The 20,696-nt window shown below is 50.9% G+C and overlaps 1 protein-coding gene across 1 annotated transcript in view; it reads left to right on the plus strand.

Moving 5' to 3' along the window:
* The window catches only part of pdlim1 (PDZ and LIM domain 1 (elfin)), a 44,471-nt gene extending 40,816 nt beyond the window's left edge, over positions 1-3,655 (plus strand). The window contains exons 5-6 of the mRNA XM_078428267.1: positions 992-1,109; positions 2,650-3,655. Of these exons, the coding sequence (XP_078284393.1) occupies positions 992-1,109; positions 2,650-2,839 (308 nt within the window). The 3' untranslated portion in view covers positions 2,840-3,655. The remainder of the gene's footprint in view (positions 1-991; positions 1,110-2,649) is intronic.
* The last annotated feature ends 17,041 nt before the right edge of the window (positions 3,656-20,696 follow it).

The raw sequence follows: 20,696 nt of genomic DNA on the forward strand, positions 1-20,696 counted from the left end.
AAATTCCTAAGTTCTAGGAGGAGAATTAGGCCATTCGGCCCATCGAGTCTACTCTGCCATTCAATCATGGCTGATCTATCTTTCCCTCTCAACCCCACTCTCCTGCCTTCTCCCCATAACCCCAGACAGCCGTACTAATCAACAATCTTTAAATGTATGCCGTAAATATATCCATTGACTTGGATAAAGGATATAAAGTTTAGTGCAAGATGAAGTCTGATAAATCGAGACAGATTTCTTGATAAGAATAAGGGGTAGGCCATTTAGAACGGAGATGAGGAAAAACTTTTTCAGTCAGAGAGTTGTGAATCTGTGGAATTCTCTGCCTCAGAAGGCCGTGGAGGCCAATTCTCTTAATGCATTCAAGAGAGAGCTAGATAGAGCTGTTAAGGATAGCGGAGTCAGGGGGTATGGGGAGAGGGCATGAACGGGGTACTGATTGTGAATGATCAGCCATGAGCACATTGAATGTTCCCAATGTTGGGCGAGTCCGGAACCAGGGGCCACAGTCTTAGAATAAATGGGAGGCCATTTAAAACTGAGGTGAGAAGAAACTTTTTCACCCAGAGAGTTGTGAATTTGTGGAATTCTCTGCCACAGAAGGCAGTGGAAGCCAAATCACTGGATGGATTTAAGAGAGAGTTAGATAGAGCTCAAGGGGCTAGTGGAATCAAGGGATATGGGGAGAAGGCAAGATTGGGGACGATCAGTCATGATCACAATGAATGGCGGTGCTGGCTCGAAGGGCCGAATGGCCTCCTCCTGCACCTATTTTCTATGTTTCTATGAATGGCGTTGCTGGCTCGAAGGGCCGAATAGCCTCCTCCTGCACCTATTGTCTATTGTCTATTGATGAGCATGGGAAATCCTCCACTGTCCATCGTGAGTTCCCCCTCTCCTTGATCATCGTGCTTGATTCCCTGCTGTATTGCTGAACTAGAGGTAGAATTCCACTTTTTTCCTGTAATGCTGGCTTGTCTGACATTTCCAGGACAGACGGATCAACCATCGGGGTTCCGGAAGGTGAAGGCCCCTGCCAGCAGGGTGGGATCATCGGTCGGGAGCGGCCAGAAGCTGCCCGTGTGTGAGATATGTGACACGGGGATCGTGTGAGTGTGGAGTCCGTGACGTTGCGGGGTCTGGCGGGGAAGACGGGACGGGCTGTGGAAGTGAGGACCTGCAGATCGGCACGGTGGCACGGTGGCACGGTGGGTGGCATTGTGGCACGGTGGCACGGCGGCACGGTGGCACGGTGGGCGGCATTGTGGCACGGTGGCACGGCGGCACGGCGGTAGAGCTACTACCTCACAGTGCCAGAGACCCGGGTTCCATCCTGACCACGGGTGCTGTCTGCGCAAAGTTTGCACGTCCTCCCTGTGACCGCGTGGGTTTTCTCCGGGTGCTCCGGTTTCCTCCCACACTCCAAGGACTTCGGATAATTGGCTTCGGTAAAATTGTAAAACTTTCCCTGGTGTGTAGGATAGTGCTCGTGTGTGGGGATCGCTGGTCATGTGCGAACTCAGTGGGCCAAATGGCCTGTTTCCACACTGTATCTCTATAGACTAAAGGCACATGTAACTTGCCCCTAGTGTGTGGGATAGAACTAGTGTTCACGGGCGATTGCAGGTCGGTCCGAACTCGGTGGGCTGAAGGGCCTGTCCCCGCCCCATATCTCTGAACTAATCTATGTCTCGCAAAGTAAAGGTGCTGTTGCCTGACGCCAGATATACCCCCTGACCTGTTTCTCCACGTGATACTACCCCTCTCCCCCCTCCCTATGCCAAGTCATCTGGACAAGAATGTGCCAGCTTTCAGTTTCCATTGGAGACCCCAACTCAGCTGGTAGGGAAATCCTGAAGGGACTGTTTTCCTGCTGTATTAAACTAAACTAAACTAAACTATGACCTGAAAACATCATCTGTCCACATTCTCCAGAGATGCTGCCAGGCCCGCTGGGTTACTCCAGCACCTACAATCTCTGCCTGATTGTAGAAATACATAGACTTGGGGGCATTTGTCTTTTTGCATTATTATAGTTTGTTTTTGTATGTATGTATGTATGTATGTATGTATGTATGTATGTATGTATGTATGTATGTATGTATGTATGTATGTATGTATGTATGTATGTATGTATGTGTGTGTGTGTGTGTGTGTGTGTATGTATGTATGTATGTATGTATGTATGTATGTATGTATGTTTGCAGCATAGAACATAGAAAAATAGGTGCAGGAAACATAGAAACATGGAAAATAGGTGCAGGAGGAGGCCATTCGGCCCTTCAAGCCAGCACCGCCATTCAATGTGATCATGGCTGATCATCCAAAATCAGTACCCCGTTCCTGCCTTCTCCCCATATCCCTTGATTCCCTTAGGCCAATTCTCTGGATGTTTTCAAGAGAGAGCTAGATAGAGCGGAGTCAGGGGGTATGGGGAGAAGGCAGGAACGGGGTACTGATTGTGGATGATCACCCATGATCACATTGAATGGCGGTGCTGGCTCGAAGGGCCGAATGGCCTCCTCCTGTGCCTATTGTCTCTTGATACTGTTTATTATATTGAGTTAGCTGGTGCAAATAAGAGTTTCATTGTGTGTGTGGGACGTGTGACAATATAACTCTTGACTCTTGACCCTGGGCCTGTTGCAGGGGGCTGATGGTGAAAGTGCGTGAGGGGTTCCGTCACCCTGAGTGTTACGTCTGCACGGACTGTGGCACCAACCTGAAGCAGAAGGGACATTTCTTTGTGGACAACGCCATCTACTGCGAGCAGCACGCCAAGGAGCGGGCCGCCCCGCCAGAGGGCTACGATATCGTCACCGTCTTCCCAAAGTCGTAAACCCCTCTGGGAAGCAACATTCACACCCTGTGGAATAACCGGCTACACACACAAAAAGCCCGAGCAACTATGCGTGTCAGGCAGCATCTCTGGAGAGAAGGAATGGGATGGGTGACGTTTCCGGTTGAGACCCCATCTTCAGCTCACATTAGATGAGGTTGGAGGAGGTGCAGAAGAATTACCACATCCATTGCATCCGCTGCTCTGGATGTCAACTTATTTACATCGGCGAAACCAAGCGCAGGCTCGGCGATCGCTTCGCTCAACACCTGCGCTCGGTCTGCGTTGACCAAACTGATCTCCCGGTGGCCGAGCACTTCAACTCCCCCTCCCATTCCCAGTCTGACCTTTCTGTCATGGGCCTCCTCCAGTGCCATAGTGAGGCCCTCCAGAAATTGGAGGAACAGCACCTCATATTTCGCCTGGGCAGCTTGCAGCCCAGCGGTATGAACATCGACTTCTCCCACTTTAGATAGTTCCTCTGTCCCTCTCTTCCCCTCCCCCTTCCAGTTCTCCCTCTATCTTCCTCTCTCCACCTATATCCTTCCTTTGTCCCGCCCCCCTGACATCAGTCTGAAGAAGGGGCTCAATCCGAAACGTCACCCATTCCTTCTCTGACCTGACCTGCTGAGTTACTCCAGCATTTTGTGTCTATCTTCGGGTTTAAACCAGCATCTGCAGTTCCGTCCTACACAATAGCCAGCTAACTCTGCATGCCTACCAATGTACATGAACTGCTTTCTACACACTCTTCAAAGAGAATATAGATTTCTTTAACCACTTGGTACAACTACTGTTGAATGGAACGCATCACTATTAAACTACAAATGTTTGCTTATATAGTGTTTGTCCTTTTTTTAAACCGAATGGTTCCTCTTAATTTCCATGAGTTTCTTCCGTCATTGAGATTGGTCCATCATTGAGTCTCCATCATGGGCAGTTATGGAGTCATAACTCATGGTACAGCATGGAAACAGGCCCTTCGGCCCACTTTATCCATGCCGAAAAACAGAGGGATTATGTGCAGCAAGTGGTGAATGGAATATGTTTAACGACAGTATAAAGCATTTGTGTCTTTGTCAGTAAACTAAATTCAATGGGCTGGAGGCCCGTGACTTGTAGCATGCCTCAGGGATCGGTTGTGGGCTCATTGTGGGCTCCGTGTCCAAGGAGAGGTTGTCGGTGATGGTGGAGCCGAGGTACCTGAACTGATGGACGGCATCGAGTTCGTAGTCGTCGATGGTGATGACAGGCGGTGCCTTTGTATCCTGTCCCAGGACGTTCGTCTTCTTCAGGCTGATGGTCGGCCCAAAGTCCTTGCAAGTCCTTCTTTGTCATCCTCAGAAGGCAGTGGAGGCCGCTTCTCTGGATGCTTTCAAGAGAGAGTTAGATAGAGCTCTTAGAGCTAGCGGAGTCAGGGGGATATGGGGAGAAGGCAGGAACGGGGTACTGATTGTGGATGATCAGCCATGAGCACAGTGAATGGCGGTGCTGGCTCGAAGGGCCGAATGGCCTCCTCCTGCACCTATTGTCTATTGACCAAGTTGGCAAACAGGGCTAGTCCCATCTCTCTGCAATATGGCCCACATCACTCTCAGCCGTTCCTATCCATATACCTGTCCAAATGTCTTTTAAATGTTGTAATTGTATGTGCTTCTATGGCTTCCCTTAGCACTGCGTTCCAGACACCGACTACCTTCTGAGTGGAAAATGTGCCCCTGAGGTCTCTCCCCTCCCATCTTAAGCCTGTGCTCTCTAGTTTTACAATCCTCCAACTGGAGAAAAAATACTGTTTACTGGGACTCTGAGCAGCGGTAGAGTTGCTGCCTCACAGCGCCAGAGACCCGGGTTTGATTCTGACTACGGGTGCTGTCCGTATGGAGTTTGTACGTTCTCCCCGTGACCTGTGTGGGTTTTCTCTGGGTGCTCCGGTTTCCTCTCACTTTCCAAAGCCATGCGGGTTTGTCGGTTAATTGGCCATTGTAAATTGTCCCTAGTGTGTGTCTCCAAGCCAAGGCAAAAGTACGTGAAGCTCTCATCAGAGACATGGTGTTCGCCGATGACGCAGCAGTTGTGTCCCAGTCCCAGCAGGAACTACAGTCACTGATGGACCGCTTCTATTGGGTTTGCAAGGACTTTGGGCTGACCATCAGCCTGAAGAAGACGAACGTCCTGGGACAGGATACAGAGGATACAGACAGGATACAGACAGGATACGACTACGAACTCGATGCCGTCCATCAGTTCACCTACCTCGGCTCCACCATCACCGGCAACCTCTCCTTGGACACAGAGATTGACAAGAGGATCGGGAAGGCAGCTACAACTCTCGCTCGCCTCACAACTCGAGTGTGGACCAACCCAAAGCTGACAGTGAAGACAGAGATAGCTGTCTACAATGCCTGTGTCAACAGCACGCTGCTGTACGGCAGTGAGACATGGACTACATATGCCAGACTGGAGAGAAGACTCAACACCTTCCACCTTAGAAGCATTCGCCGTATCCTGGGTATATCCTGGCAAGACAGAGTGTCCAACGCTGAGATTCTGCCTGGCGCTGGCCTTCCGAGTGTGTACACTCTACTCAGGCAGCACAGGCTCCGGTGGCTGGGCCATGTCCACCGCATGGAGGATGGCCGTATCACAAAAGACATCCTCGATGGAGAGCTGACATCTGGGAGGAGAACCATCGGCCGCCCCCAGCTACGTCACAATGATGTCTGCGAGAGAGATTTGAAGGCGCTTGACGTGGATGTGGAGTCCTGGGAGAGCCTTGCAGCTGACCGCACGAGGTGGAGAGGTACCCTGAACCAACATCTCAAAACGGGGGAAGAGAAACTGATGAATGTAGCGGCAGACAAGCGGGCACACAGAGAGGAGCGCAGCAACTTCAACAGACCAGAGACCACACACAAATGTGACCTCTGCCACAGAGACTGTCACTCCCACATTGGTCTCTTCAGCCACAAGCGACGCTGCTCTAGCCGAGGTGTGGAGCAAGCAGCCAACTAGGATGCATCACCCATGGTCAGCCATGACCCAGGGGGCCTAAGACGGGGATCGCTGGTCGGCGCGGGCTCGGTGAGCTGAAGGGCCTGTGTCTGCTCTATCTCTAAAGTGTAAAGAGGCATCTTCCTGATCTAGCATTCCCTCCACCTGCGTGCTTTAATCCTGACTGCATCAAGGTGACCTTGTATCCTTCTTGAGTAGTTCCCTCCTGAAGATATTTCGCTCGCTGACAGAGAGGAGCAAACAGAAGCTGCCCCACAGCTCGATCAACATTCCATGCATTTAGCGCAGCGGTAGAGTTGCTGCCTTACAGCGAATGCAGCGCCGGAGACCCGGGTTCGATCCCGACTGCGGGTGCTGTCTGTACGGAGTTTGTACGTTCTCCCCGTGACCACGTGGGTTTTCTCCGAGACCTTCGGTTTCCTCCCACACTCCAAAGACGTGCAGGTTTGTAGGTTAATTAGCTTGGCGTATGTGTAAGTTGCCTCCAGTGTGTGTAGGATAGTGTTAGCGTGCGGGGATCGCTGGTCGGTGCGGACTCGGTGGGCCGAAAGGGCCTGTTTCCGCGCTGTATCTAAACTAAATGTTACTCAAAGCTGCCGGTGACTTGTTGGGAAGGGGGTGGAGGAGGGAGGTATTCTGAGATGTATGGACATACCAAGTATCTCCTTCAATGCCACACTGTCCATAACTATCAACTGAAGACCGTGACAGAGAATGCTGGAAAAGCTCAGCAGGTCAGGCAGCAACTGCGGAGACTGAAACAGGATTGATGTTCCCGGTCACAAGGGTCCTTCCTGCTGACTTGAAAGATGAATAGCGTCAAAGAGTCATGCAAAGTGGAAACAGGCCTTTCGGCCCACTGAGTCTATGCCAGCCCATTAAAAACTAATCCTACACTAATCTCAATTAAACATCCCGTTTTTCTACTAAAGGTAGACACAAAATGCTGGAGTAACTCAGCGGGACAGACAGCATCTCTGGAGAGAAGGAATGGGTGACGTTTCGGATTGAGATCCTTCTCGGCCTGAAGCTTCACACATTCCTTCTCTCCAGAGATGCTGCCTGTCCCGCTGAGTTACTTCAGCATTTTGTGTCCAACTTCGGTGTAAATCAGCATCTGCATTAACCTTCCTACAAGTTTCTAACAACTCCTCTCTCAAACCAAGAACCATTCACGGTGGCAAATCGGAGATACAAATTGGAACTACAGATGCTGGAATCTTGAGCAAAACACAAAGTGTAGGAGCAACTCGACAGGTCAGGCAGCATCTGTGGAGGAAATGCACAGGCGAAGTTTCAGATGCTGCTTGACCCACTGGGTTACATTTGTGTTTTGCACAGTGGCAAATTCATTTCCCTTCACGGACGCTGCCTGACCTATGGAGTATTTCCAGCATTTTCTGACCTCACCTCAGGGTGTCAGGGGTTATGGGGAGAAGGCAGGAGAATGGGGTTGAGAGGGAAAGATTGATCAACCATGATTGAATGGTGGAGTAGACTCGATGGGCCGAATGGCCTAAATCTGCTCCTATGTACCTGAGTCTTAGAATCATACAGCATAGAAACAGACCCTTTGGCCCAACATGCCCACACTGACCAATAAGCCCCATCCACACTAGCCCCACCTGCCCACACTTGGCCCATATCCCTCCAAACCTAGAACCTGTGAACTTATTTCCAGCAACTGCGATATTTTAGAAACATAGAAAATAGGTGCAGGAGGAGGCCATTTGGCCCTTCAAGCCAGCATGCCATTCATTGTGATCATGGCTGACCATCCATAATCAGTAACCCATGCCTGCCTTATTCCCATATCCCTTGATTCCACTAGCCCCTAGAGCTCTATCTAACTCTTTTAAATTCATCCAGTGAATTGGCCTCCACTGCCCTCTGTGGCAGAGAATTCCACAAATTCACAACTCTCTGGGTGAAAAAGTTTCTTCTCACCTCGGTTTTAAGTGGTCTTCCCTATAATTCTGAGACTGTGGCCCCTGGTTCTGGACTCCCCCAACATTGGGAACATTTTTCCTGATTTTGATTTTTCATCACCAATTGTGCTTTTTGTACAACGGCCGCCATTGGTGGAGCGGGAGCACGTGGCCGCTGGCTGGGTGAGGTCAGGTGGGGCGCGGGGCGGTGACGTCACCTTGTCCCTTATTTGGGAGTGAGGAAGTTGGCAACCCTGTTCTCTCCACACTCTGGGCTCTCCGCGAAGAGGAAGGATAGCCAGACTGCCTGTTATTTTTCAGTGAAGACTTGGATTAAATGTGAGATGAGACAATTATGTGGTGACTGAGCTGAGACGGGAGGGGATGAAACACAAACACAACCTGTGTGCAGGCCAGAGGGGGTCTCCACTGGCAATAGACTCTCATCAGTCATGTTTGGCACCAATCTCTGAATCACTGAAAGATGCCGCGTTGTGTGAACCAATGCACATGTACATTTGCCAACGGAAGAACAGTGATTAGGAGAGTGTAATAAAATGAACATGAACTCATTTCTCGGCAGCCAGTCCGAGGTGTCAACTAAGCACAAAAACTAACAGTTCGACTGAATTCCCCAACTTACCCCAACATTAGCCAGCGATAGAGTTGCTGTCTTACAGCGCTTACAATGCCAGAGGTCTTACGGCCATAGGTCATAAGTGATAGGAGCGGAATGAGGCCGTTCGGCCCATCAACACTAGACCAATGTAGGAGAGCTTTGGGCCCAACGGGTCCAACCTTTTCTAGTACATGAATAAAACGCGCAGTTAAGTGCAGAATGTACAGAAACAGCCCACTGAGTCCATATGCAAGAGTCACCAGGTTTTGGGAGGGGATCTTGTTGAAACATATAAGATTATTAAGGGATTGGACACGTTAGAGGCAGGAAACATGTTCCCAATGTTGGGGGAGTCCAGAAACAGGGGCCACAGTTTAAGAATAAGGGGTAGGTCATTTAGAACGGAGATGAGGAAAAACTAATTTAGCCCAAAATACGGGATGGCATGGCTAATACGGGACAGCTGGCAACCCTAGATCTTAAAGAGGTGTACAAAATCACGGGACTGTAAATGCATAGTCTTTTGCTTAGAGTAGGGGAATCGAGAACCAGAGGGCCATAAGGGGGAACCAGAGGGGTAGAACGGAGATGAGGAAATACTTTTTCAGCCAGAGAGTTGTGAATCTGTGGAATTCTCTGCCTCAGAGGGCAGTGGAGGCCAATTCTCTGAATACATTCAAGAGAGAGCTAGATAGAGCTCTTAAGGATAGCGGAGTCAGGGGGTATGGGGAGAAGGCAGGAACGGGGTACTCATTGAGAATGATCAGCCATGATCACATTGAATGGCGGTGCTGGCTCGAAGGGCCGAATGGCCTTCTCCTGCACCTATTTTCTATTGTCTATTTTCTATTGTCTATTGTTGTGCTGGCTCGAAGGGCCGAATGGCCTACTCCTGCACCTATTGTCTATTGTCTTTGTCTATTGGCATGGGTTTAAGGTGAGGGGGGAAAGGTTTAACAGTAACCTGAGGGGCAGTCTTTCTTTTTTGCACAAAGTTTATTTCTGATTTTTTATTAATACAGCTTTGACAATTCAATGCATGAACACATTAGTCAAGTCAAGTCAAGTCAATTTTATTTGTATAGCACATTTAAAAACAACCCACGTTGACCAAAGTGCTGTACATCTGATTAGGTACTAAGGAAAAAAAATGAAACATACAGTAGCACGCAAACAGTTCACAGCGCCTCCTCAATGAGCCTCAAACGCTAGGGAGTAGAAATAGGTTTTGAGCCTGGACTTAAAGGAGTCGATGGAGGGGGCAGTTCTGATGGGGAGAGGGATGCTGTTCCACAGTCTAGGAGCTGCAACCGCAAAAGCGCGGTCACCCCTGAGCTTAAGCCTAGACCGCGGGATAGTGAGTAGCCCCAAGTCGGCCGACCTGAGGGACCTGGAGATAGAGAGGTGGGTTAGAAGATTTTTGATGTAGGGGGGGGAATGACCATTTAGGGCTTTATACGTGAATAGGAGGAGCTTGAAGTTGATTCTGTACCGTACAGGGAGCCAGTGGAGAGAGGCCAGAATCGGGGTGATGTGGTCCCTTTTACGGGTACCCGTCAGGAGTCTCGCTGCGGCGTTTTGGACCAGTTGCAGGCGGGACAGGGAAGATTGGCTGATCCCAGTGTATAGGGAGTTGCAGTAGTCTAGGCGGGAGGAAATGAAAGCGTGAATGATTTTTTCTGTGTCGTCGAATTGGAGGAAAGGTTTGATTTTTGCTATGGTACGAAGTTGGAAGAAGCTGGCTTTTACCACAGCGTTGACTTGCTTATCAAATTTTAATGCAGAGTCAAATATCATGCCGAGGTTTTTGACATGCGGTTTGACTAGGCAGGATAGACTTCCAAGACTGCCTGTTATCGATTTGATGGAGTCGGGGGGGCCGAATAGGATGACCTCAGACTTCATAGTGTTCATAGATATCCCCCCACCCACCACCCTCCACCCACAATACCATTCAGAGGGTATACAACTTAAGATAGGCAAGGAAAATAAGTAAATAAGTAAACATAAGCATTAAAAAGAAGTAAACAAGTTAAAAAAATTAACAATAAATAAATAAAAAAGAAATAAAAATAATTTTAAAAAAAGATAAATTGTTAGAGGTTTAAAGCAGTCTTTTTACACAAAGGGTGGTGGGCGTGTGGTCCAAGCGTGGAAGGTGGAGGTGGAAGGTGGTAGCGTGGAGGGCATGGAAGCAAGTACTATCCCAATGTCCAAGAAATATTTAGACAGGTACATGGATAGGACAGGTTTGGAGGGATATGGGTAAAGGCAGGCAGGTGGGACTAGTGTAGATGGGGCATGTTGCTCAGTGTGGATGAGTTGGGCTAAAGAGCCTGTTTCCACGCTGTGTGACTCTATGACTCAATGACTCTACGACCAGGAGCAATATGTTTGAGTGCTGATTCTATCCCAGAATGAAAAGTGACAGTGGAATTTCTAGCTCATTGACTGGGCTTTTCCCGAGGGGATTTGTGTTAACGTGGGTGGTACTGTTGACACTGGGAACAGTGTGCTACAGTTCTCCAGCATTGCTGTGTGATATTCAGTCACGCTATTCGCAAGTCAGTCTCTCATTGGTCACTAGGGTTGCCAACTGTCCCGCATTAGCTGGAACATCCCGTATATTGGGCTAAATTGGTTTGTTCCGTTGGGGACCGCCCTTGTCCCGTATTAGGCCTGGACAGCACTGTAGGCCCGGACACTGTAGGCCCGGACACTGTAGGCCTGGACACTGTAGGCCCGGCCAGTGTAGGCCCGGACACTGTAGGCCCGGACACTGTAGGCCCGGACACTGTAGGCCCGGCCAGTGTAGGCCCGGACACTGTAGGCCCGGACACTAGGCCCGGACACTGTAGGCCCGGACACTGTAGGCCCGGACACTGTAGGCCCGGACACTGTAGGCCCGGAGGCCCAGGCACCGCCTGAAGGAGGTTGCATAGCAACCCGTCTCCCGGCCCGGGCGGCCACCATTGGTGCAGCGGGAGCATGTGGCCGCTGGCTGGGTGTGGTCGCGTGGGGCGCGGGGCAGTGACGTCACTTTGTCCCTTATTTGAGAGTAAGTAATATACTCACTCTCAGCTGAAACCTTTGCAGTCCACTCTCAATGTACGACCAGTCCCAACTCATCACCAACAACCTTTCTCAAGAGTCAAGAATGTTTTATTGTCACGTGTCCCAGATAGAACAATGAAATTGTTACTTGTGGCAGAACAACACAATATGTTTAGAGATACAGCACAGAAACAGGCCCTTCGGCCCACCGGATCCGCGCCGACCAGTGATCCCCGCACATTAACACTATCCTACACCCTCACTATGATGATATCTGGCTCATAATAGGGACAATTTTTTTACATTTACCAAGCCAATCAACCTACATACCGGCACGTCTTTGGAGTGTGGGAGGAAACCGAAGATCTCAGAGAAAACCCACGCAGGTCACGGGGAGAACGTACAAACTCCGCACAGACAGCGCCCGTAGTCGGGATCAAATTGAACCCGGGTCTCCGGCGCTGCATTTGCTGTAAGGCAGCAACTCTACCGCTGCGCCACCGTGCCGCCTTAATATGTAAACATAGTACTCTGTAAACTATATAATAATGGAGAGAAAAAAATTCAGTGTTTGTACATAAACACATACTCACATATACATAGACACACACACACACGCACACACACACACACACACCCACGCACGCACGCATGCACGCACGCACGCACACACACACGCACGCACGCACACACACACACACACACACACACACACATAAAAAACAAACAATAATGGTGCAAACAGACAAAGCCAATGCCCCCAAGCCTATGGAGGTTGGAGTGTTCAAGAGCCTGATGGTTGCACGGAAGAAGCTGTTCCTGAACCTGGACGTTACAGTTTTCAGGCTCCTGTACCTTCTTCCCGATGGCGGGGGTGAAATGAGAGCGTGGCCAGGGTGATTGGGGCTGCCTTTGTGAGGCAGCGACCACTGTGGATCCCTTCAAAACCTTTGCTACCCATGTTGAGCCCTGTGCCTGCCCAAATGTTGGAATTGAATCTGAAAACACAGCATGGAAACAAGACCTTCGGCCCACTGAATCCTCACCCGTTCACACTAGCTCATTGCAATCAATAGGGAACCCATGCGGTCACGGGGAGAACACAGACAGCGCCCGAGGTCAGGCTTGAACCCGGGGTCTCTGGCGCTGTGAGGCAGCGGCTCTACCCGCTGCGCCACCGTGCCCATGTTTGGTTCATGAGGGAGGGGGGAGAAGGGAGGATAAGGGGGATTGAGGGGGTGGAGTGGGGGGGGAGGGGAAGGGGGGAGTGGGGGGGGGAGGGAGGGGGGGGGGGAGGAGGAGGGATGATAAGGGGGATTGAGGGGGGTGGAGTGGGGGGGGAGGGGAAGGGGGGAGTGGGAGAGTGGGAGGGGGGGGAGGGGAAGGGGGGAGTGGGGAGGGAGGGGGGAGGGGAAGGGGGGAGTGGGGAGGGGGGAGGGAGGGGGGAGGGGAAGGGGGGAGTGGGGAGGGGGGGAGGGAGGGGGGAGGGGGAGGAGGGATGATAAGGGGGATTGAGGGGGGTGGAGTGGGGGGGAGGGGAAGGGGGGAGTGGGGAGGGGGGGAGGGAGGGGGGAGGGGAAGGGGGGAGTGGGAGAGTGGGAGGGGGAGGGGGGAGGGGGAGAGTGGGAGGGGGGAGGGGGAGGGGGAGGAGGGAGGATAAGGGGGATTGAGGGGGGTGGAATGGGGGGGAGGGGATGGGGGAAGGGGGAAGGGGGGAGGGAGGGGAGGCAAGGGGAGAGGGGGGGAGGCGGGGAGGTGGGTAGGGCGGAGGGGGAGGGGTCTATCTATCTATCTACTGTACATGTTTTTGTATATAACATTGACCACGAACATATTCTGTTGAGCTGCTGCAAGTAAGAATGTCATAAGAAGGGTCTCGACCTGAAATGTCACAGGTTCCTTCTCTCCAGAGATGCTGCCTGTCCCGCTGGGTTCCTCCAGCTTTCTGTGCCTACCTTCAGTAAGAATGTCGTTGTTCAGTTTGGGGTCTATCACAATAAAGCACCCTTGTCTCTCCTGATGCTTTTTGTTGGTTGTTTGGATCCCCGTCACCAGTGCATTAAGTGGGGCGTTTCACGTGTTGTCTTTAGTGATTATACACAATGCTGCTGAGGGCCTCTCCTGCTGGCATTTTATCTGTTAGCTGAGCGCTGTTCTACCATGCTTTGGTGAGCAGTCGACTTGAGATGAATTAAACTCTAATGAACTGACACCCTGTTCTTAAATGCTCGCAGCAAGTGGTGACAAACAAACTCAGCGTGTTCAGTGGTTAAAGAGCGAGAGAGAGAGAGAGACATCATATACAGTCAGTCTAACTGACAAGCATGCCACTTTGGAATCTTCGCTGACAAGAACCACTTTAGTGAACGTCCAATCAGTAAATGGTCCCGAGGATGATTGGGTTAACGTACTGTATGTATGACGAGCATTTGATCGCTCTGGACTTGCACACGTTGGCGTTTGGAAGGATGAGGGGGGACCTCTTTGAAACTTTCCGAATCGCGAAAGGCCTGGATAGAGTGGATGGGGAGAGGATGTTTCCACTAGTGGGAGAGTCTAGGACCAGAGGGCACAGCCTCAGAATTAAAGGACGTACTGTAGAAAGGAGATGAGGAGGAATTTCTTTAGTCAGAGGGTGGCGAATCTGTGGAATTCATTGCCACAGAAAGCTGTGGAGGCCAAGACATCGAGCATTTTCAAAGCGGAGATTGACAGATTCTTGATTAGTGCGGGTGTCAGGAGTTATGGGGAGAAGGCAGGAGAATGGGGTTGAGATAGATCAGCCATGATTGAATGGCAGAGTAGACTTGATGGGCCGAATGGCCTAATTCTGCTCCTACGACTTATTTATTTGCAATTCTAACAGAAGGCCTGGCTTCCTTGTGCGAGAGGATGGATCTGGGACATCACTGGAAACATCTCAGCCATTCATTTGGAAGCTAAAAAGTGGAGTCACGAGCTCAACAGGACAAAACGTAGAAACAAAGGGCTGCAGATGCTGGTCTATGCCAAAGACACACACATTGTGCTGGAGTAACTCAGCGGGTCAAGCAGCAACTCTGGAGAAAATGGATGAGTGGCCTTCCTGACGCAGGTCTGAGGAAGGGCCCTGACCAGTAACGTCACACATCCTTTATCTCCAGAGATGCTGCCTGTTTCTCCAGCACTTTGTGTCTATCTTTGCTCAACAGGACACCTTCCTCATCCATCCGGGGCGTGGGATTCAACTGCAGTGATTTCCCAGTGGAATGGAATAGGCAACTGATAGTTTACGGGGTGGCACGATGGCGCAGCGGTAGAGTTGCTGCCTCACAGCGCCAGAGACCCGGGTTCGATCCTGACTACGGGTGCTGTCTGTACGGAGTTTATACGTTCTCCCCGTGACCTGCATGGGTTTTCTCCGGGCGCTCCGATTTCCTCCCACACTCCAAAGACGTACAGGTTCGTAGGTTAATTGGCTTGGTAAAAATTGTAAATAGTCCCTAGAGTGAGTGGGATAGTGTAAAGTGTCCAGAGTGATCGGAGATCGGCGCGGACTCAGTGGGCCGAAGGGCCTGTTTCCGCGCTGTATCTCGAAACTAAACTAAAATAAAGGTCTTATTAACTTATTAATCATATTAACATACAAACCGCACGTGGCGGCGCCTAACGGCAGCGGCTGACTAGCAGTCTGTCCGTCTTTTTTTCCCCTTTTTTTGTTGTGTGTCGGTGTTGGGATGGTTTTTATATATATTTTTTTGGTTGTGTATGTGTGGGAGGGGGTGGTGGTGTGGGGGGGGACTTTTCTCTTCCTCACGGCGCGGGGTGCGGCTCGGCTGCGGGGCCTAACATCGCCCGCTGCGGCTCGGCCGCTGGACTTTACATCACCCGGTGCGGCTTGGCCGCTGGACTTTACATCCCGGTGCGGCTTGGCCGCTGGACTTTACATCCCGGTGCGGCTTGGCCGCTGGACTTTACATCCCGGTGCGGCTTGGCCGCTGGACTTAACAGTGCCCGGTGCAGCTCGGCTGCGGGGCTTAACGTCGCCCGGTGCAGCTCGGCTGCGGGGCTTTTCATCGCTGGTGCGGCTCGGCTGCGGGACTTAACATCGCCCGGTGCAGCTCGGCTGCGGGGCTTTTCATCGCTGGTGCGGCTCGGCTGCGGACTTGACATCGCCCGGTGCGGCTCGACCACGGGACTTAGCTGCGCAAGGCTTGGTCGCGGGCCTTTCATCGCCCGGTTCGGCCGCGAGACGTTTCAGCGCCAGGTGCGGGGACTGTGCGGGTCGGTCGGGGACGAGCTGTCTGTCCGTGGGCGTGGGGAAGAGAGTGGAAGTTTTGTTGCCTCCATCACAGTGAGGGGGTGTTTGGAGTCACTGTGATGGACGTTTGTGTTGGGGTCATGTGTCTTGTGTTCTCTTTTTTTTTCTATGACTGCTATGTAGTTTCGTTCGGTACTTCGGTACCGAACGACAAATAAAGCTCTGTTATACCTGTTATATATTAACAAATAGTACTGTCCCCAAATTATAACAGCTGGGAAGAAACTGTCCCTGAATGTGGAGGTCACACTTCTGTACCTCTTGCCTGATGGGAGAGGGGGGGAAGAGGGAGTGACGGGGATCACTCTGACAATGGAGGATGCAAATCATTGTTATAATCTCAAAGGTATTAATTCACAAAATGCTGGAGTGTCTCAGCAGGTCAGGCAGCATCTCAAGAGAGAAGGAGGAGGAGGAGGAATCTCAATGCACACATATCGCTGGAAGTAGTAGATCATTTCATTCTCTATTTTATTATAATTATGAATACAGTAGAACCTTTTAAGGCTCAGATCATGGTTTATGAAATGAGTGTTGCTGACATGAACAGACTGTGTGTTCCACAACCTTCCCACTGGGTGGCAGTATACACCAACCTTTCGCTGGGAGAGACAGACACACAATGCTGGAGTAACTCAGCGGGTCAGGCAGCATCTCTGGAGAGAAGGAATGGGTGACGTTTCTGGTCGAGACTCTTCTTCAGACTGAGAGTCAGGGAGAAGGGGAGTGAGAGATACAGACCTGGGACAAATGAATGGAAGATATGCAAAAAGCAAGGAAATGTGGAGCCCACAATGGTCTATTGTTGGCTGTGGGGTAGGAGACAACGAGTTATGCAGACAGTGAAACTAGTACAACGACTAGCGTGGGTGGAGGGACAGAATGAGGGGAAAGCAAGGGTTACTCGGTTGGAGAAGTCAATGTTCATACCGCTGGGGTGTAAGCTGCCCAAGCGGAATATGAGGTGCTGTTCCTCCAATTTGTGCTGGGCCTCACTGTGACAATGGAGGAGGTCCAAGACAGAAAGGTCAGTGTGGGAGTGGGAGGGGGAGTTAAAGGGTTTGGCAACCGGGAGATCGCGTAGGCCAAGGCGGACTGAGCGGAGGTGTTCAGCGAAACAATCGCCCAGTCTGCGCTTGGTCTCACCGACATGTAAGAGTCCAGACCTGGGAAATGGGCTTTGTGTAAATGTCAAATTTATGGCTGTCATCTTTGGAATTCATGAGTTGGCTTTCATGCCTGCAATGATCCCGACATTCCCGGGGGAATACCGCACCATCCTCGAGGCCCTGCCACTCTGGGTGAATTCTCGAACTGGGGCCCTGTCTAGTTTAGTTTAGTTTAGTTTAGAGATACAGCACGGAAACAGGCCCTTCGGCCCACCAGGTCCGCGCCGCCCAGCGATCCCCGCACAATAACACTATCCCGCACCCACTAGTGGACAACTTTTTTACATTTGCCCAGCCAATTAACCTACAAACCTGCACGTCTTTGGAGTGTGGGAGGAAACCGAAGATCTCGGAGAAAACCCACGCAGGTCAGGGGGAGAACGTACAAACTCCGTACAGACGGCGCCCGCAGCCGGGATCGATCCCGGGTCTCCGGCGTTGCATTCGCTGTAAGGCAGCAACTCTACCGCTGCGCCACCGTGCCGCCCTATCTGTCTGCCCTCTCAGATGGGTTTGTTTGTTTGTGATACAGCACGGAGGTGAGGGTAGAGGAGGAAATGCACATTTGATGAAATGAGAGAATTCAACATTCATACCTCTGTGTATGATACAGACCTTCAGTCTGAAAAAGGTTTCCGACCCAAAACGTCACCCATTCTTTTTCTCCAGAGTTTCTGCCCGATCCACTGAGTTACTCCAGCTTTTTTAGTCTATCTTCGGAAAAATCAGCATCTACAGTCCCTCCATCTTGGTTTCCACGGGCTGTGAGCTCTGTTTCCATGCTGTATGACTGTATGGATCTATGAGTCTATGACATAGGTGGATGTTTTCAAGAGAGAGTTAGATTTAGCTCTTCGGGTTAACGGAATCAAGGGATATGGGAAGAAAGCAGGAACGGGGTACTGAATTTGGATGATCAGCCATGATCATATTGAATGGCAGTGCTGGTTAGAAGGGCCGAATGGCCTGCTCCTGCACCCACTTTCTATGTTTCTATGTTTCTATAGGCCACTACTGATGTCCTCTCAAGCCTCGCATGTGGAGAGTCCTCAGGCTCGATTGTAATCATGCGTTGTCTTTCCGCTGACTGACTAGCATGCAACACTGTACCTCAGCACACGTAACAATCAATTAAACCAAACCAAACGAAATTAAACTAAACTAAGTAAACCTCTGTACTGAATGCTGTTACCCATTGACAGCTGAAAGTGCAGCACGGTGGCGCAGCGGTAGAGTTGCTGCCTCACAGCGCCGGAGACCCGTGTTCGATCCTGACTACGGGTGCTGTCTGTACGGAGTTTGCACGTTCTCCCCGTGACCTGCGTGGGTTTTTTTCCAGGTGCTCTGGTTTCCTCCCACCCTCCAAAGACGTGTAGGTTTGTAGGCTAATTGGCTTGGTAAAAATGTAAATTGTCCCTGGTATGTGTAGTTTATTGTTACGTGTACTGAGGCAGTGAAAAGCTTCTGTTGTGTGCTAACCAGTCAATGGAAAGACAATACATGATTACAATCAAGCCATTTAAAATGTACTGATACATGATAAAGGAATAACGTTTAGTGCAAGGTAGAGCCAGTAAAGTCCGATCAAGGATAAACCGAGGGTCTCCAATGAGGTAGATAGTAGTATCTACTATCTCCACATAGGATAGTGTTAATGTGCGGGAATCGTGGGTCGGGGGGAATCAGTGGGCATAAGGGCTGTATCTCTAAACTAAACGGAACATTGAACAGACCCTTAAGGGTCTCGACGTGAAATGCCACCCATTCCTTCTCTCCAGAGATGCTGCCTGTCCCGCTGAGTTACTCCAGCATTTTGTATCTACCTAAAGTGAAGCTGTTTGTAGCTGACAGGGACTTTAAAAGCTGTGCTCCTAGTTCTCAGACAGTAGAAGACTGCATCTCAGGTCATGAGTTCATAAGTGATAGGAGCAGAATTAGGCCATTCGGCCAATCAACTCTACTCCGCCATTCAATTATGGCTGATCTATCTCTCCCTCTCAACTAGGGTTGCCAACTATCTCACTCCCAAATAAGGGACAAAGGGTGACATCACCGCCCCGCCCCCACGTGACCTCACCCAGCCAGCGGCCACGTGCTCCCGCTCCACCAAGGGCGGGCGCACAGGCCGGGAAGCGGGTTGCTATGCAACCTCCATTAGGAAGCGCCCGGGTCTCCGGGCCTACACTGTCCAGACCTACAGTGTCCGGGCCTACAGCATCCGGACCTGCAGTGTCCGGGCCTACACTGTCCAGGCCTACACTGTCCGGGCCTACAGTGTCCGGGCCTACACTGTCCGGACCTACAGTGTCTGGACCTACAGCGTCCCTCGGGCCTAATACGGGACAAGGGTGATCCAAAATACGGGATGTTCCAGCTAATATGGGACAGTTGGCAACCCTACTCTCAACCCCATTCTCCTGTCTTCTCACCGTAACCACTGACGCCCGTACTAATCATCAATCTCCATTTAAAAACCCCCCAATGACAACCTCCACAGCCGTCTGTGGCGATGAATTCCACAGATTCACCACCTACTCCTCACGCTGCCTCGGCAAGGCCAGCAGCATAATCAAGGATCAGTCTCACCCCGTCACTCCCTCTTCTCCCCTCTCCCATCAGGCAAGAGGTACAGAAGTGTGAAAACACACACCTCCAGATTCAGGGACAGTTTCTTCCCAGCTGTTATCAGGCAACTGAACCATCCTATCACACCCAGAGAGCAGTGCTGAACTACTATCGACCTCATTGGAGATCCCCGGACTATCTTTGATTGGACTTTACTGGTTTTACCTTGTACTAAACGTTAGTCCCTTATCCTGTGTCTGCGAATTGCTTGATTGTAATTATGCGTTGTCTTTCTGCTGGCTGGTCAACAAGCAACAAAAGCTTTTCACTGTACCTCAGAACACGTGATAGGAAACTAAACTGAACTGATTAATGAAATTCCTCTTCATATTTCTAAAGGTACTACGTCCTTTTATTCGGAGGTTGTGCCCTCTGGTCCTAGACTCTCCCACTAGTGCAAACATCCTCTCCACATCCACTCTATCCAGGGCTTCCACCTTTCACTTCTTCCAATGCACTGAAAGCTCAACGCAAAGTGCTGGAGTAACTCAACGGGTCAGGCAGCATCTCTGGAGAGCATGGATAGTTAGTGTTTGGGTCGGGACCGTTCTTCAGATTAATTATGGGGGGTGGGGGGGGGGGAGAGGGGGGTTAAGAAAGCTGGGAAAGGGGAGAGGCAGGACAAAGTGTGGGAGGCAATAGTGCAGATGGCTGGAACAAAGGCCAGAGATAAGAAAAAAAAGATGTGAGACAGGTTTAAAGCCATGTGATTTGTGAAGCCGGAGGGAGGAAAGTAGCTGGGGGTCAGGGTAAGGGGGAGGGGGATGGGGGTTGGACGGGAGAAATAGGTGGTAGTCCAGATGAGTACAAGGGAGGGAATTGGGGAGCGGGGAGGGGGGGGGAGGGGGGGAGGGCAGAGGGAGGAGAGGGGAAAGAGAGAGGGGAGGGATAGTCAGGGCTTACTAAACTTGGAGAATTCAATGTTCATACCGCTGGCTGGTAAACTCTGCGGAGGGAAATGGACAGGCAACATTCGGGCCAGGACCTTGTTTAGAGTCATAGAGTCACAGCGTGGAAACAGGCCCTTCAGCCCAACTTGCCCACACCGGCCAACAATGTCCCATCTACACTAGTCCCACCTGCCTGCGTTTGGTCCACATCCCTCCAAACCTGTCCTATCCATGTACCTGTCCAACTGTTTCTTAAGCGT

The sequence above is a fragment of the Rhinoraja longicauda genome, chromosome 35 (genome assembly GCF_053455715.1).
Source record: "Rhinoraja longicauda isolate Sanriku21f chromosome 35, sRhiLon1.1, whole genome shotgun sequence".
Lineage (NCBI taxonomy): Eukaryota > Metazoa > Chordata > Chondrichthyes > Rajiformes > Arhynchobatidae > Rhinoraja > Rhinoraja longicauda.